This window comes from Leucopleurus acutus (genome assembly GCF_964270905.1).
Source record: "Leucopleurus acutus genome assembly, chromosome: 5".
Taxonomy (NCBI): domain Eukaryota; kingdom Metazoa; phylum Chordata; class Mammalia; order Artiodactyla; family Delphinidae; genus Leucopleurus; species Leucopleurus acutus.
In genome coordinates this window covers 129,399,175-129,417,405 of record NC_139147.1, presented here as the reverse complement: position 1 = coordinate 129,417,405, position 18,231 = coordinate 129,399,175, and the positions used below count along the sequence as shown (strand labels likewise).

The window sequence follows — 18,231 nt, the reverse complement described above, 5'->3', positions numbered from 1 at the left end:
GCATCTTCCAGGTGGCAGTTCTGCAGACCCTCCCTTCCCCAGTCACAGACGGGCCAATACTGTGTGATACAGGCTCCAGCTTTCCTGGCACCCAAGGAGGAGGGCTTCAGGGGACACACACTGAGATTCCATTTGCCCTTCCCTTCCCTGCAACCCAGATGTGTGTGCTGATCGCTGGACAGGTTGGCTAAAACATTTTCAGAACTACACATGGTGCCCCCAGTCTATAAACCAGCCCACAGTTGCCAACAGCACCCCGTCCTTCCTTCCTTCCCATGACCTCTTGTTCTGCCAATCACTAGGCGGACCACAGAGAGTGGAAGGTTGCCTGTGGCGAGTGCCCTCTCAAGGCTTTTCAGGGAGGGGAAAGAGGCAGAAATAATTCCAGTGGGCCTGCGGCTGGGCCCCCTGCAGTTCACAAAGCCTTAATTTCAGCTCGGGGCCGTGACTAATGCCCCACTCTGGCCATGGAAGAAGGACAGAGTCACAGCTGCCTCTTCAGAGGCTGTTTCATTCAATCAGTGTTTGATTTAACCAGGTAGGGCCTGTTTGGTGGATGCTGGTTGGTCTGGGCCAGACAGCCCGGGGATTGGAACCTAATTAAATCGCCCAGTTAATTGTTTAAATGTATTGGTCTGGGGGTGGGAGGAGAGCAGAGGTGATGAACCGTTCAAAGAGGACAGGAAGGAGGAGGTGTGTGGAAAAGGTTCTCTGTAAGTTTACAAATATACAAAAACAAAAGAGCACATCTTTCAAATAAAAATGACTACATTTTTATCTGGCAAAAAGTTGTATACACATGGTTTAAATTTTTTTTTAATTTTAACAGTTTTTGGCAATCTTAATAAAGTACAATATATTACAACCAAACCAAAAAATAGTTGTTTAAGTAACAGCTGTTAAGAGTGACGTGATCCCTGATGCCCAGCCTCCCGCCCCATCCCACCAGACTCCTAGAGACAGAGAGAAAAGAAAAATCCTCCCATCTGGATAAGCTCATCTCCCACCCCCCTTAGGAAGCTAACCAATAGGAAGCAACACAACAAGCGAGTAGTGTTAAAGGAAGCCTGCGGTCAGGCTGCATTAGCAGGAGCAGCCACCCTCGCTGGCCGGAGGCTCCTGGGGTTTGTCCAGCTTGATGTCGATCACTGCAGGGGGCGGGGCTAAGGAAGATGACTCTCTCGGAGCTCCCACCCCCGCTCCTGCTCCGGTGCCCGCTAAGTTGCCCTGCGCAGCCCCTCTGCCCCTCAGCAAACACCCAGGAACTTGCTCTTTTCTTTGCCTGGGTGGGAAGGATGCAGGGTCACCAGCTCCCACCCTTCCACCTCTTCCCCGACCCTTCCACATGCCCTCACCAGTATCCACCAGAAGTAAAACTTGTCCTGGGCTGTGGGACCATCATCTAAACACAGGCCCGACAGACCCTTTCTTAGAAGGCTTCCCGGTGACCAGCCTCGGCCTCGGCCTTGTTACCTATCAGCCCCACCCCAAAGTGCCCAGGAGGTGGAGCCTGCCGGCCGGGCATGGAGCCCACCTCACAAAGTACAGGGCTACACAGGCCTTGCCCAGGTGGGCACAGCAACCCTGACCCCTCAAGCTCCCGTCAGAACGGGTCGCTTAGACCCTGAGGCTGCTGCTGTGAGAACCCACATCCCTGGGGGAGGGTGTCAGCATAGCCCCTCTCCAGCCCTTTCCACGGGCGCCGTGGGGACTGGGGGTTGGCGAAGCACCGATCGGAACCGCCAGAGGAGCGGGTGCAGAGTGCACAGCCAGGCCGCTCCCTCTGCCCTCACCAGGCTGAAATCTCAGTCAGGCCAGGCCAGGCCTGGTCACGGCACTGCACAGAATCGCCCTTCCTGTGGGGCTGGGAGTGGGTAGGGGTTGAAGCAGCCCTGCTATGGGACCTGCTGCCCGTGTCCTAGGGAGGTTTTGTGGTCCCTAGGTAAGGACGATGGGAGAGGTTCTTCAGAAGTTAAGGACTATAAAAAGCCATGCTTCCCCTAAAGACCACGTACCACCTTCCCTCCTTACCACTTTTTGGCCACCTGGCCATGGCATATTCTGAGTATGACTTTGTCCATGACTTTTCCTGATTTTCCCTAAACCCCAATCTTCTTATGCACATTTTTATCCTGTTTTGTGTGTACGCAGCGTATATATACATAAACACACATTATTTATAACATGGTAGACTATAAATAAACTAGTAAATAGACAATGAACAACTGCCTTCCTTCCCACTGGGCAAATCAGACCACCTCTCTGAGCCTCAGTTTCAGCTTTTGGGTGTGGCCTGAGTTCTGGGGTGGACGGTGTGAGTGGTGTGCAGACCCTGCCCCCAGAGCAGTGGGGAGGCCTGGGCTGCGCAGGGCAGGCAGGGGAGGAGACACCTGGTGGGGCAGTCGTCTCGCATAGAGGAGGTTGGGCCATGCTGAAATCATGTCTGAATGCACGGAAATGGAGATTCCACTTGTCCCCATGAAACACGAGTCTGTTCACTGGAAAGAAGGGCACTTACTATCTCTCACTCCCCACACTGTCACTCCACACACATCCCTCTGGCATTCCCACACTGTTTTGGAAGCTTAGGTGGTTCGAGCTGGATATGGTCTTAAGGACCTTGCAGTTCAGCCTCATCCCTGTACAGAGGAGGCCCCACAGAACAGCTATCTGCCAGGAAGGCTGGCCTGGAGAACTGGCAAGGGTCTGCCCACTGTTCTAACATACCACGTGGATAAATCAATGAATAAATGGCTTCTGCAGCACATCTTTCACTCACTTGTCAAAGGAAAAGGATACTGCCTTCTTTGCTTTTCTCCTGGACGTTCTCCATTCCAGGCAGAGCCGAGGCCACACGTCGGAAGAGCTGGGGAGAGGGGGAGATGCAGCATGAGCCCCCATCCTTCCCCTCCTGCTGCCGGTGTCTCCACCCTCTGCCTCTTCTCACCCTGACCTCGGGCTCTGCTCTCTTTCTGTCCCACTGACTGCACCCTGGACAGCAGGGGGTGCACCTAACTTCTCTCACCTGTGCCCCCAGCACCTCTCATGGCGTTGGGCCCCGGCAGGCCTCTCACCCAGGCAGGCTGGCCACAGGGTCACGAGGGGCTGAGTGTGGGTCATGGTGATGGCAGGGACCTACCCTAGTGCAGAAAACGATCTAGGTCCTGGGAGACAAGCTTCTGGCCCGCTGCCCATGTAGGGACCTGGTGTGGGGAAGGGACTTTCGACCTGCCCTTGAGACAATGACCCTCTCCTCAGGGAGCCCTGCGAGTCCACGGGCATCGGGGCAGCTGGGAGTCAGGGCCACACAGTCACAGCGGAGATTTTTTTGGAGGCAATAAGGACACAGGAGTGTGAATGTGACATTGTGGGTTTGCTTGGGTGTGGGTGAGTGCGATGTGCATATTGTGTGTAGAGGAGTATGGGTGGTGTGGTGTGGATGTGTGGCATCTGTGGGGGGGGAATGAGTGTGTATGGTGTGTACATGTACAAATGTGGGGTTTCTGTGCGTGTAAGTCTGTAAAGTGTGCATGAGAACTGTGTGCGTGTGGTTGTGTGCGTGTGTGTGTGTGTGTGTGTGTGTGCGTGCGTGGAACCTAGCGGGTGACGGCAAGTACAAGGCAGAAACACAAGGCACCAGAAGATCCTGAATTCCCTCCCATCTCTCTACAAACACCAACTGCAGGAACTAGGTGAGCTCTGGGCTTAAAACTTCTCCACTGCCTGAGCTCTCTGAAGACAGGGTGAGTCTTATTCAAGGTCTCACCCCAGAGCCCAGCCGCATCGGAGCACGCAGGCTGGGTGACAAGACCAAGGGCGGTTAAGGGTCCGGGCGGGGAAGCCACTGGTGGGCTCTGCGTGGTATGGACCCTGTGGGCAGGCTGCAGGGAGGCTCTGAGCATGGCTGGCAGAAGTGGGAGTTAGATGGAGGCTCTTGGGGTCACATGGGGGCTTCTGAGAGCAGATATGCTCACGTTCAGAGTCCAGGAGGCTACTTTGCATGGGGATGCCTCTCCACCACACAGGCTTAGAACCGACCATATACAACTCCGGCTCAGACCATCGCCTGGCTTCCAGAGCAATCCGGAAAGGGGGACATCGGCATCTCCCTGACCATGGGGGCAGAGGCCACCTGCCCTCGGGGCTGCTGCCCTCTGCTTCCCTGCCCCCCAAGCCTTTCCATCAGGGCCGCGCAGAGCAGCAACCAGTGTCTCCTGCAGGCCTCCAGGGACAGGTAGCTCCCTCCTCCAGGTGACACCACGGCCACCCTGGCCTTATTCCGAAGGAGGCTGGGAAGGGGATAGGAGGGAAGAGAGCCATGTTGATGACCCTCCAACTGGGGTGGGGGCACTGAGTCCTGGGAGCTCGGGGCCTCCCATTCTGTCCCTTTCCGCTCCTCTGTCACCTCCCACTGGCAAGGCACTGCCCAGGCTGGGTAAAGCCTCATTGTGTGAGGCCGGCTGCTGCAGTGGCAGCTTGTCTAGTGCTCCTGGACACTGCTGGGGACGGCAGGGCAGAAGTGACCCCCAGCCAGGCCCCGACACTCCTCCAGCGGCACCTGTGCCCATGCCGGTCCCCTGGCCCAGGCCGCCCCCTCTCATCACCTCTCTGAGTCCTCTTTTCCCTGCAGACAGGGGTTCCTCACCTTGTTTTGAACCAAAGATTCCTTTGGCAGGCTGGCGAAGCCTATGGGCTCCTTTTAAGTGTGTGAAATGAATTACATATAAGTTTTATGTAAAGGAGACCATTTAGTATTGAAACAAACTTCTAAAATCTTTAAAGATACAGACTTGTGACTAGCAGCCCGGGGAACCTGTTAAAGAGCAGAAGCCGGCAGGGGGTCCCTGAGATACTGAGGTGGGAAAAAGTTCAAGAGATCTGCGACACCACTGTAAGGTGATAAGAAAGCGGCTGTGACCTCTACCGTGATAAAGCCCCAGGCGCTGCTAACATACGGAGTTGGGTTGCCTACGCTCACAGCTGCAGGAAATGCTGGAGACCCGTCAGAGGTTAGTGCAGAGACACTTGTTTCCCACCTAAATCCACTGACCTGCTGAATTTCATCCGTGGACTCCTTGGGGGTCTGTGGACCCAGGAGAAGCCCCCTGCTCCCAGGCTCAGCCCTAACCCCACCCCCTCTACGGCTCCTCTGAGGCTTCTGACTCCCAGGCCTCTCCCCACTGCAAGCTCGGACCGCACCGTGGGTGGGCTCTTGTCTCCAAGCCTGCCTGGACCACCACAGCCTTGAGCACGTGCCAAGCGCAAGGCAGGAACCCCAAAATGCTGATTGGATAGACTCTCCTGCACGTCCACCCCACGTGAGGTAAGAAGCTACGTCTCTCGGCCTCCTTGAAGTTGGTGGCTGATCCCATAGCCCCGACGGCCTGAGGGCGAGCAGTAGAGCTCTGGAGGCTACTCGCTCCCCAGCTGGTGGCTGGATGGCCCCACCTAGTCACTAGCCCCTTGGCCAAAGGCGGCAGACCCCACCTGCTTCACATTGTAGCCGGTCTTGGCGCTGGTCTCGATGAACATAACGCTCAGTTCTTTGGCGCGCTGCTCCCCCTCCTCGATGGTTATCTGCCTGGAGGGGAGGCGAGGGGGGACCAGTTCAGTAGGGAAGTAGCCCCTGGTGGGGGCGGAGGGAGCAGCCTCAGATGATGGGGGCCCCTCAGTCAGCCCTGAGGTCGGGGCTGGACCCCAGGGCTCCCTCAGGGCACAGCAGGACACCAGCCCCTCCCTACTCCTTGGCAGCTCCGTCCAGGTTGGGAGCAGGCCCTGAGGCAGGTGGCTTGCTGTCCCTTTCGCAGTGTCACCACGGCCAGAGCCAACATTCGTAAAGCACTGCCAGCCACAGACCGCCTCTCTGGGTGGTACCATCAGCCCCATTTTCCAAATGAGAACACTGAGGTTAAAAGTAATGTCCCCAAGGTCACCTACTGCAAAGGAGCTGGGCGTTGAACTCCGTTTTCTTCACTTCAAGGACAAGATTCAAATAAAGCAGCCTCTAATTCAGATTATTCCCTAAACGGGCAGAGTACATCTCAGGAAGCCCTCAGTCCATGACTCATTGCTCTACCTGCGCCATGAGATGAGTGGACCAGTGCAGGGAAGGGCGCTGGGGTCAGCCCTGTGCCTGGAGGATGGTGTGGAGCAAGCAGCCTCTTCAGGGAGAGCGTCCCACCCAGACACAGCGAAGGACCAGGCCCTTCACACCCACACCCACATCAGCCAGGCATTTCACAGGCGCAGGGCCGGTGGGAGCCCGAGGGCTGCTGTGTCTGTGTCTGCACTGAGGCCGGGCCCAGACCATGCGCTGCTGGGCCAGCCGGGCGCATATGGCTCCACTCAGGCCACGCGTGGAGGCCTGCCCTGCCCCTGCCAGCCTGGAAGGTGGGGCTTCAGACATGACACACCTGTGGGTAGGCGTCTACCAGGTGCTTTCAAAGCCTCCGGTGCCCCAAGGGCGTCCTTCCCAGATGCAGGGGGACAGGTCAGACAGGGTGCTGGGCAGGGGGTAGCTCACAGGGGCTGCTCACCCACAAATCCCAGCACTCCCCATCCAGGAGGAGCTGGAGAGGTATGGAGGGGGCCCGGCCTGCAGCCTGCTGCACCTACCTCTTGTCGGCCAGGTCCGTCTTGTTGCCCACCAGCATGATGATGACGTCGCTGCCCCTCTCTGTTCTGACATCATCGATCCACTTAGAGGTCTGTTGGAAGGAGTTGAGATCTGGAGGTGGAAAGTGCAGATAAAACAGCGCGTGAACGGCAGCCCTGGCAGGAGGGGGGGAGGGCGGGAAGGGAGTAAGACCAGGAGCAGGAGGGAGGGGTGTGTGCACCCTCAGACACCTGGGCGGCGTGGGAGCACAGTCCAGCGGGCCTGGGTCCTCCCAAGGACGTCCACACGTGTTTGTGGAGCTGTGCCCGGGGTCCCCGAAGGCCCCTCATATGCTGAGCCACCCTCTGGGGAGAGAAGTCACAGCATCTGGAAGGCCGCTGGGTCATGACTTCCTACTAGTGGTCCTAGGGCCCACCTGAGAGTCGGACCTGACTTTGGAGGTTCACAGCAGAGTGAGAAATGGGTGCAGTAGACTTGGCTGAGCTTGGAAACAGTGTGACAGTGTGTGTGTGGGACCGCAGCAGCTCCCAGCGCAGGAGGGCCCTGCAGAGCAGCCTCCCACTGACAGGAGCTCAGAGGGATTTCTGAAGAGCACCCTCAGGCCCTGAAAGTAAGGGGAGCGGGGAAGGCGGCCCCAGGAGCAGATAAAAGCCAGGAGAGGCCAGGCATTTCAGGGCAGCCCCCTCCTCAGTCAGAAGCTGTGACACGCCGCCGCACAGAAGAGCAGTCACAGGGCGACGCCCACCACTCAGCAGCCCGCAGGCCCAAGGGGAGTGGAGGCTCCCTTTCCTGGAAACCTGGGCTTCTCGCAGCCTGACCTTCCTTATGCTCAGCATCAGGCTGCAGGAGCCCAGGCCTCCTCAGGGCCCAGCTCCCACCCGCTCTCAGGTGTGCAGGGAGCCTGCGGTCAGAGCCAGAGGCAGCCGGCTGGGGCATCCTCCCACCACACCCATGACTGCAGCCCAAGCGCTTGCCAGGTGTGTGCCCTGACACCTGCCTGGGCAGTGGGGCTCTGCACCAGGCCCTACCCCTCACCCCAGCCCCACGAGCCTCCCTCAGGGCTGTGCGTCGCTCTTGAGAACAGCTGATTTGGCCAGAAGAGCCTCAGTGTGTGAGAAGTGCAGGCCACCCAAGGCCCTCCTGGACCCGCTGGGCCTCCCCCCCCCACGGAACCCGGTAAGGAACTGGGATGCTGCTGACAAAACCACGGCTGCCAGGTCAAGGTTGGCCTGGGGACCAGCGTCTTCTCCCATCTTCACACACACACACACACACACACACACACACACTCTGCAGCCTGGCTGGCGCCGCACCTGGCCCCGGAGCCCCTGCGAGCTGCCCTCCGCCCAGCACCCAGGCCCCACACTCACTTGTGATGTCGTACACCACCACAGCCACCGTGGAGTCCCGGATGTAGCTGGGGATCAGGCTGCGGAACCTCTCCTGGCCGGCTGTGTCCCAGAGCTGCAGTCGCACCTGTCACAGGGAGGGAGGAGGCTCAGGGGGCAGTGAGGTCCTCGTGGTGGGAGTGGGGGCTGAGGGAGGGCCCGGCTCTGGGACGCTGGCCAGGCACAGGCTCTCAGCGGTGCCTAGCATGGGCCCCAGGGGATAGGTCCCAAGGAGCCCTGCCCGTCCTCCCGAGTCAAGTCAGGCACTCACCGTACGATCCTCCAAGTACATGGTTTTTGACAAGAAGTCAATCCCAATGGTTGCCTGTTAGAGAAAAGCACAGAACGGTCAAACCCGAAAGGTCTCAGGCAAAGGGGCAAAAGCCGAGACACCCAGGCAGGGACACAGCCAGCAAAAGGGGTCACCCACGCCGAGCCTTAGGTGGGTTCTGCTCTGCTGCCCCACCCCCAGCTCAACAGTGAACCCTCTTGCCCCTCTCAGAGGGAGTGAGTTTGAGCTAAACAAGGATGAGGATAGGTGTTTAGGGAGTGATACTTTTTGGAGAGGAAGAGAAAAGTGCTTTGGAAAGGAGAGGAGAGAACAGGTGAGGCGGCTTTCCCAGCAGCAGGGCCACTGGCACGTGTATGTCCTGCCCCGCTCAGGGGGGAGCCCGGAGGAGCAGGAACGAGGTGGTCTCCCTGCCCCAGCCTGCCGGCCCCGCCTGCCTCCTTCCCTCCCAGCCTCCACTCGAGTCTCCCAAAGCTTTTCTCCTCAGCCCTGGAACTCGAGCGCCTGGCGGGGGATCACCACTGGCCAGGAGGTGGAGCGGGGGCAGGGCGGCTTGCCGCGGGGGCGGGCAGAAAGCAGCTGGCTTTCCCCAGGGGCATCACAGCCACCCACAGCAGCACCTCGTTGCGAAACCCACCGGCTCTTCTCTACCCAGATCGACACACTGGAAGCCAACTGTCTAGGTCACGCCTGTGCCTCCTCTGTCCTGGCACAAGGAGATGCAGTTGGGCCAGATGGCTGGGACCCATCACTCACTTGCTGTGTGGCTTGGGGCAGGCCTCCAACCTCTCTGCGCCGAAACTGCACCCAGTGTTTGTGACGGGAGCAAGATGCTTTCAGCATGAAACAATCACTGCTATGTAATTAATAATAATGGAGACTCCGACACAGCCTGAATGTCAGGGCACTGGTTAAGGACACGGTGGTTCATCCAAATGATTAGAAACTTTGGCAGCCATTAAAAATCACGTCCTTGAAAAATATTTAAGGATTCTAGGAAATGGTCATCAGGTGAAAGAAAGCAGGTTACAAAACATCATGTATAGTGTGATCCCAACTTGATTAACTGAAGTAGAGATACAAGTATTTTTCATATTTTCTTAGACGTTGACGTGAAGGGACGACACTAAAGCCTTAATAGTGCTGGTGTCTGAGTACTGACACTGTGGGTGCTTTTTTTTTTTTTTTTGGCTTCTTTCATTGTACCTTTTTCTATTTTCTACAATGAACATATAATAGTTCTAGAAGCACAAATAAAGCATTTTGAAAGAAAAATAGGGCTGAGAAATAAGCTTCATTGAAAGGAAAATTGTGCGGTGACTTCTGACTACAAAAACCACAACCAAGGGCTTCCCTGGTGGTGCAGTGGTTGAGAGTCCGCCTGCCGATGCAGGGGACGCGGGTTCGTACCCTAGTCCGGGAAGATCCCACATGCCGCGAAGCGGCTGGGCCCGTGAGCCACGGCCGCTGAGCCTGCGCGGCTGGAGCCTGTGCTCCGCAGCGGGAGAGGCCACAACAATGAGAGGCCCGCATACCGCAAAAAAAAAAAAAAAAAAAAAACCACAACCAAGAAAGCCCAAGGAAATAGAAAAACCCATGTCTGCAGGCCCCCCGGCTGACTGCAAGCAGGTGCATGTACGCTCCCACCCTCACCCATTCCACAAAGGAGTTAAAGTGGCTGCATCCTCCTGGAAGCTTGCTTTAGTGCAAAGATAGGGAGTGTCAAGGAATCATACAATTCTACAACATGCGTGCTAAGCAAACACCTTAGACACAACTCAATCCCCTACTCTGGAGACCTGGAAAGTTAAAGCACACACCGAGCGTGACTTTGCCAACCAGAGGCAGAGCTGGGAGGATCAGTGTAAAATCTTGGCATCACTTGGGCTCTTTCAACCCCAGCTTTGCACACCTTTCCTGCATGGTGTAGCCACTGGGGAATAAGTCTGGAATTGACGAGCGGCTTGTGGACTGAGCCTTGTTCCTTAACAGTCACACTACCTCCACTTATTGCTATCTGTTAGAGCAATGATCCTTGTCTGCTGTCACGGAGAAACGTACAGAGCAGGCGGACATCTCTCAACTTCAGTGCTCAGTGGGCTCCCCAGGGACTGCCAAGCTCCTTCTGTAAAGTGACCCTTGAGCTAAAAATCCAGGTGTATGACCTCAGGATTGGTAGCAGGGACTGCTAGCTGTCCCCCAACACGGAGTCTCCCTTTCTATAGTATTACGGCTCCAAACGTATAGATAAACTCATGGCTGCACCAAATAAAGACTGTATTTCCCAGCTTCCTTTGTAGCTGGGTGGCTAAGTTCTCTGGTCAGTGGGATGTGAAGGTGACATTTGCATCTTCTGGGATGGGTCCTTCATGGGGAGAGGCGATGTACCCACAGCTGCCCCTTTCCCTTTCCCACTGTTTGGAATAAAGACAGGTGGTAATAAGTCATATTGGTCCATCCAGATGAAGGTGACAGAGTAGTGGCGACAGATGAACCAGACAGAGGAAGCCTGAGTTCCTGCCTGTAGAGCCCCCTCAGCAGCCTGAGACTCTGACGCCCAGACTGTTGTGTGACAGAGAACTGGACTTCTATTTCGCTTAAGCCACTGTTATTTGCAGTTTCTTTTAATACAGCCTAGCTCTATCCAAACTAATAGAGCAAAGAATCACGGAGAAACATACCCCTCAAGGGTAGGCAGCATGGATGGTGACAGTGATGTTCCTGATGATAATGTAACAACAACAACCCCATTTCGCCTCACATGTGCTTCCATGGAGGACAGAGAAGTCACCAGATGACGTGACAAGGATTGTGCCTTGTGGATCAAGCTCTGGTAAAGCTCAACCCAGTGGCCTCCATAATCATAAACACCATTTGCTGAACACTCACTTTACTTTACTACCCCTCACAATACTTTACTACCCCTCACAATAGCAGCTCAGTGGTAATGATGAAAGTAAGGCTGAAAGGACCAACTTCCTATCTCTCCAGCTCTCTCCCACCTCTATTCCCACTTTCATGCTTCTTCCACATCAGAGAAACACCTGGTTCCTTAAGTGCCCAGTCTCTCAGACCTGTTCTGGCCACACTTCCCACCCAGCCAGGCCGCTGAGCCACAAAAGACCTTCCCACAGCTGCACACACTGGTGCCAAAGCACAGGCACTGTCCTTGGATGTGGCTGAGGCATCAGCTCTGCTCAAAAACATCTCCCTAAGTTTCACTTCCAATAATGGCTAAGTAGTTTGTATCAAACTAACCCACCCACAGATAACTATTATAAACTCTGCACAAATGCAACAAATAACAATTTGCAATCACCAAAAAGTGATCAAAAGCAGGCAGAAAATGGAGGGTTATAATCTCTAAAGGAAGGGAAGAAAATGAAGTGAGATCCTATGCTTAACCAGTTTTTCCCCTGAGGTAGCTTCCTAGTCCCACCAAGTTAGAAGGACTTGGTAAACACCTCAGGCATTTCATGAGAACCCCAGAAGGGCCAGCTCTGGGAAAAAGGACGTCATCTCAGGACTAAGGGTTATATCAGAGGACTAAGGAAAAAACCAAAAGAGACCTATCTTAACAAACTTTAAACATGGTAAGTAGGTTCCATGTCCTGGCTATTGTAAATAGTGCTGCAATGAACACTGTGGTACATGACTCTTTTTGAATTATGGTTTTCTCAGGGTATATGCCCAGTAGTGAGATTGCTGGGTCATATGGTAGTTCTATTTTTAGTTTTTTAAGGAACCTCCATACTGTTTTCCACAGTGGCTGCACCAATTTACATTCCCACCAGAAGTGCAGGATGGTTCCTTTTTCACCAGACCCTCTCCAGCATTTATTGTTTCTAGATTTTTTGATAACAGCCATTCTGACCGGTGTGAGGTGATACCTCACTGTAGTTCCAATTTGCATTTCTCTAATAATTAGTGATGTTGAGCATCTTTTCATGTGCCTCTTGGTCATCTGTATGTCTTCCTTGGTGAAATGTCTATTTAGGTCTTCCGCCCAGAAGATGTGACACATATATACAATGGAATATTACTCAGCCATAGAAAGAAACAAAATTGAGTTATCTGTAGTGAGGTGGATGGACCTAGAGTCTGTCATACAGACTGAGGTAAGTCAGAAAGAGAAAAACAAATACCGTATTCTAACGCATATATATGGAATCGAAAAAAAAAACAAAAACAAATGGTACTGATGAACCTAGATGCAGGACAGGAATAAAGATGTAGACATAGAGGATGGACTTGAGGACATGGGGTGGGAGGGGGAAGCTGGGGCAAAGTGAGAGTAGCATCAACATATATACACTACCAAATGTAAAATAGGTAGCTAGCTGGTGGGAAGCAGCAGCATAGCACAGGGAGACCAGCTCGGTGCTTTGTGACCACCTAGAGGGGTCGGATAGGGAGGGTGGGAGGGAGACACAAGAGGGAGGGGATATGGGGATATAGGTATGCATATGGCTGATTCACTTTGGTGTACAACAGAAACTAACACAGTATTTTGAAGCAATTATACTCCAATAAAGATCTACTAAAACAAAAAAACAAAAAAAAACATGGTAAGTAAACTCTTCCAAAAAAAAAAGGATTAAGTTGCCCATAATTTAATTCCCCATTGAAATAAAACTCAACACTCTTCAGAGGAAGGTAACAGAATCTATGAATCTCTACAACTTATTATTATTCACGATGTCCACTACACAATAAAAAAGGATTAGACGTGAAGAGGCAGGAAATTTAAGCCATAATTAATGGAAAAAAACTCAATAGAAACAGATACCCAGATGACTCAGATGTTGGATTAGCAGACAAGAACTTTAAAATAATTATTATAACTGTGTGAAAAATATAAAGGAAAAAGATGAATACTATGGGTGAATTTCAAGAGATATATGGAGACTAAAACAAAACCCAGAAATCTTAACACAAAAAAACACAATACCTGAAATAAAAATGCCTTGGATTTGAATAACAGCAGCTAGGACACTTCAGAGGAAAGGGCAGTAAACTTGAAGACAGTCCAAAAGAAGTTGTTCAAACTGAAGCACAGATTTTTAAAAGATAGAATAAAAATGAACAGAACTTCAGGAACTTCTAGGGCAATATAAAGACCTGATATACATGTAGATGGGGTTTCAGAAAGAGTAAAAACAAACAAACAAAAACTAATGGTCAGATATTTTCTCAATTTGATTAGAAACATCAACCCACAGCTTCAAGAAGCTCAGTGAACCTAAAACAGGATACAAAGGAAACCACACCCACACAAGTCATAGTCAAATTGCTGAAAACTAAAGATAAAGAGAAAACCTTAACAGCAGCTAGGAAACAGAAAGACACAATACATGCAAGGAAACAATGACAGGAATGATGGTTGATCTCCCTTCAGAAACAATTGAGAACAGAAGACAATGGAGCAAAATCTTTAAAATTCTAAAAGAAACAAACCACCATCATCCCCATCATGTAAGCCGAGAATTCTAAAGCCAGTGAAAATTTCCTTCAACACTGAGAGCAAAACAAAAACATTTTCAGATAAGGGAAAACTGTGATCATTTGTCACCAGTGAGCCCTCATTACAGGAAATGAACACTTTAGGCTGAAGGGAAATTTTACAGATGGAAGTTTGGATCTTTAAAGAAGGAATATAGGAGCACCAGAAATGGTAAGTCTGTGATATATAAAAACATGTGACTTGTCCTCGACCACCTCCTGTTTCCATCCACATCAGTAACAATTCCTAACATCCTCCTGTTTTGTCCCTGCTTCATCCTCCACGAGACTCACTCTCAGAAGATGGCCTCAAATCTACTTTACAACATCAAGTACAAACCACTTCAATTCCTTGCTTTTACCCTCTAATATAACAACAACGATAACTACAGTAACAATGACTAAACATCTGAGTGCTCTTCATGTGCCAGGTAAGAACTTAATATGCATTACTTAACTTAATCCTGATAACCTGTGCCATGAGTTATGCTCTTTAGTATTTAGACGTTTCTGCTAAGAAGACTGAGTAAAGTTGATCCCTGAGCAACGTGTGGGTTAGGGGTGCCGGCCATCCACACAGTGGAAAACCCATATATAACTTACAGTCAGTCCTCTGTATCGCACTTCGGTCCCTCCGTTCAACCAACTGCAGATGGTGTAGTACTGTAGTACTTACTACTGAAAACAACTGCATATAAGTGGACCAGCCCAGTTTAGACCCACCTTGTTCAAGGGTCAGCTGTATAAGAGATGCTAAATTACTTGCTCAGTGTCAACAGCTGGAAATGGCAGAGCCAGAATACAAAGATATTTGCAAAGTTGTCTATGTGTGTCCAGCCGTATCTCCATCCCTCCAGGCTCTGAGCATTTGCTCCTTCTGTCAAAGCAAGCCTCTCCTTGGGGTTCTCTTGGCCCTGAGCCTCTCAGCCATCAAGGTTCTTTTCTCTTTTCTCAACCCCTCATTCTCTACTCACTCTTTCCTTTCATCCAAGAAACATTCTTAAAATTCTTGCATCCTTAAAAAAAAAAACCTTCCCTGTCACTAAGTGGCTCTCCAGCTCTCTGCCAATCTCTCACCTCCATTCCCTTGGTATGCTTCTTGGAAAAGGACCCAAACCAGCTGTCCCCACTTCCTCTCTTCTCACCCACTGCTCAGTGGTCTGACTCCTGCCCCTCTGCCCACTGAGGCTGCTCTGGCTGTGGTCGCCATGGCCATTCATCTCCAAATTGTAAGGACACTCTATAGGCCAGACTCTACTAGATGTACTTGACCCTGTGGACCAATCTCTTCCTTGACACTCTTCCTTCCTTTGTTTTCATGACGTGACTTGTTTCTGGCTCTCCCTGCCTCTCTAACTGCTGTCCCTTATTGGCCTCTTACAGGATCCTCTTCCTTTCTCTGTCCCTAAAATGTTGGTGTTCCCTACTGTGTCAGGGGACCTCATTTACTGTCACAGCTTCAAAAAGGATATGCTGCTGGCTTCCCAACCTACATTCCAGGCCTCACCTCTGTCCTGAGCCCCAGATCCAGGTATCTGACCGCTTACTGGACATGTCCATCCACGTGTCCTCTAGACCTCTCACTAAACATATGTGTCCCACCCAGAGCCCCTCATCCCCCTCCAGACTTACATCTTCTACTTTCCCCATCTTGATGAATGGCACCTCCACCTCCATGGGTGCCCAAGCCTCCAGAAGCCCTCCTGAGTTCCTCCTCTTCCCTTGCTCTCTCGTCCACCCCCTCACAGCAGAGGAATCACTGAGCTGATACTTTGCGTCCTGAGTGTTTTCACCTGTCTGCTTCTCTCCATCCCCAACAGCACTGCCCCAGTTCAGTCCTCCAACTTCTTTTACCTGAACAGCCTAACAGCTTCCTGACTGGTCTCTCTGCCCTGAGGTTCTCCCTGGATAAATAATCTCTCACCAGCACCAGTGTTATCTTTCTAAAACATAAATCTGACCATATCACTCCCTACTGCCCCCAGGAAACAATCCACACACACTTCAGCTTGGCCTGCAAAGGGTCTGCCCGTCGCTTCCTTTGACCTCGTTCCCCTCTTTCCCAGCTTGCACTTCATACTTTAGTAATAATACTGTGGTCAGGACTCTACACACACAAGTCACTTTGTGTTTCTGTGCCTTTTCTAACGCTCTTCCACATGGTTAAAACCTAATCAGAGATCAATATTCAGCTCCTCTGCTGAATCCAGTCATCTTCTGAGCCCTCAGGTTGGCCTCAGGGCCCCTCATTTAACAGTTTCCTTTCTAAACTGGAAAGATCTCATACTAGTCAGTCTCTCCCAGTGGCCAGTGATTTGGTAATTCTCAACACGTAGTGCATGGACCACTTGCTTCAGAATCACATCAGAAGCTTGTTAAGTATGCAGATTGCTGAGCCCAGCCCAGACAGACAGAATCACAATCTCTGGAGTGTCAGTCTGGGAATCAGAATTCCAGACAAGCCCTCAGATAACTCATTTGTGCAGTAAAGTTTGCAAACAACTGCGTAGATTCTGAGCTCCTGCTGTAATTGGTCTGAGGAGTCTGTGGTATCCAGCAGGAGGGGCAGATTCCTTGCCTGGGGTGAGAGACAGGGAGATGCCCATGCCTGCAGAAGGGGCTAATCACAGATGAAAAAACCAAGGCTCACTCTGAACTTAGGTCATACAGGTGGGGGTGGCAGAGGCAGGATTAGAACCCAGGTCTCCCTGACTGCAAAGCCCCTGCTCCTGACTGTTGAGCTGTATTCCCTCTGCTTCCTGAAGTCCCTTCATTTCTGAAGCTGTCACTGAGTGTGTGTGTGTGGGTCACATCCTTTCTGGCTCCCTCCTGTCAGAATCTATGGTCATTAGCCATAACAGCTCGGCAGAGTCCACATTAAGAGGAAGTTCATTTGCATTTTAACAACAACAACAAAAGTCAGCTCTCTAAGGGCAGAACAGAAACAAGAACTTTTAAGATGGCCTTGGTTACCAGAAATTTTCTAGCTCCTTGACATCATTTATTTTTCCAGACACAAGGCATAAGCAGTTGGCCCTACACTACTGCCAGCTGGAGCCCATTGCTCCCAGACAGGCCAGATCTGCAGGGAGAAGGTGGTCACAGTCTTTCCTGGGCAGCTCCTTTCTGGCATATGGTGTAAGTAAGTAGCACTCATTCACTTATTCACTCTTGAGTGTTTACTATGTGTTAGACCAAAATAAGCCCTGGTCCCAGCCTATAAGGAGTTGTTCCCTCCCGTGGAATGCTCCTCCATATGGCTAACACCTATTCACAGTTCACGATTCAGCCTTGAACTTCCAAACTTGTGGAGGCGCTAAGATTAGCACACAAAACTATGGTCCCTGACAGATGGGTAGGACTATTGTAGTTAGAGGGTCTCTAAGAGGAGGCGGACCTTGCTTCTGATTGATTTCTTGAGGAAAGGCAGGGCAACTATGCCAGTCCTTGAGTGAATACTAACTTACCAGCAGGTGAAGATGGGGAAATAGTAGAGGATGGGAAGTACGGGGAGTAAATCCCAGATGGAGGGAATGGGGGTGTTCCGATTTTGGTAATCAGAACCAACCCTCTTACAGATTACAATTATAAATTCTGAGCAGAATGTAAAAAACAACTAACTGAAGGCACTAGAAAGTGACAAAAGCAGGTAGAATCTAGAGGGGAGTCAACACTTAAAAGAAGAGAATGGCCCTGGGCAAGGCTCCTGTTTTTATGACTGTTCATTCACCTAAAGGCAGCCCCGGCTGGAGATGAGGGGTAGCTACAACTTGGCAAGAAACCCATAGTCTTACTGGTTAAAAATGAGAGGGCAGATCATAAAACTATCACAGCAGCTGGAAAATGTGGAAAATCCTGGAGATGAGAAATCCCAAATTCTGCATGTAAATGCTACCCAAATCTCTGGTCCAAAGAGACCACAAGTAGCCTAAGACTGAAAACCAAACAAACAAAGCTGAACAGAACTTTAAGTTGCTGCCTACCACGGGGGAGAGAATTGAGAATTTGGGTTCAACAGGTACAATTCCAAAGGAACAAGCAGAATCCATAGTCTTGATCACAATGTGTAGTATACAACTCAAAATTACTATACATATGAACTAAAAGCCATATTTAAGAAAAAAAAGAATAAATGGAGACCAGCCCCGAGGTGACCCAGATGTTGAAAGTAGCAAGCATTTTTCGGCAGCTAATACAATTATGCTCAAACATATAAAGAAAACATACTCACAATGAAGACACAGATTTTAATCTGTGCATCTCAGCAGAGAAACTATAAAGAAGCAAATATAAATTTAGAACTAAAAATACAATATCTGAAATTTTTAAATGCTTAACAGAAGACAGCAAATGACAGATGAAACAGTGAACTTGAAAACAGATTAATAGAAATTATCTGAAAGGATAATATGGGGACACCAGACAAAAAGAACAAC

General features: G+C 51.2%; 1 protein-coding gene across 2 annotated transcripts in view; it reads right to left on the bottom strand.

Moving 5' to 3' along the window:
• Positions 1–1,083: 1,083 nt before the first annotated feature.
• The window catches only part of RAB6B (RAB6B, member RAS oncogene family), a gene marked incomplete at its 3' end in the record, with an annotated part of 54,130 nt that continues 36,982 nt past the window's right edge, over positions 1,084–18,231 (bottom strand). The window contains exons 3-8 of one of the 2 annotated variants that reach the window (XM_082839912.1): positions 8,276–8,329; positions 7,987–8,092; positions 6,616–6,727; positions 5,488–5,581; positions 2,800–2,866; positions 1,084–1,148 (exon numbers count right to left, since the gene is read on the bottom strand). In XM_082839912.1, coding sequence (XP_082696038.1) covers positions 1,084–1,148; positions 2,800–2,866; positions 5,488–5,581; positions 6,616–6,727; positions 7,987–8,092; positions 8,276–8,329 — 498 coding nt within the window. The remainder of the gene's footprint in view (positions 1,149–2,799; positions 2,867–5,487; positions 5,582–6,615; positions 6,728–7,986; positions 8,093–8,275; positions 8,330–18,231) is intronic. The other variant, XM_082839913.1, reaches the window with a different exon arrangement.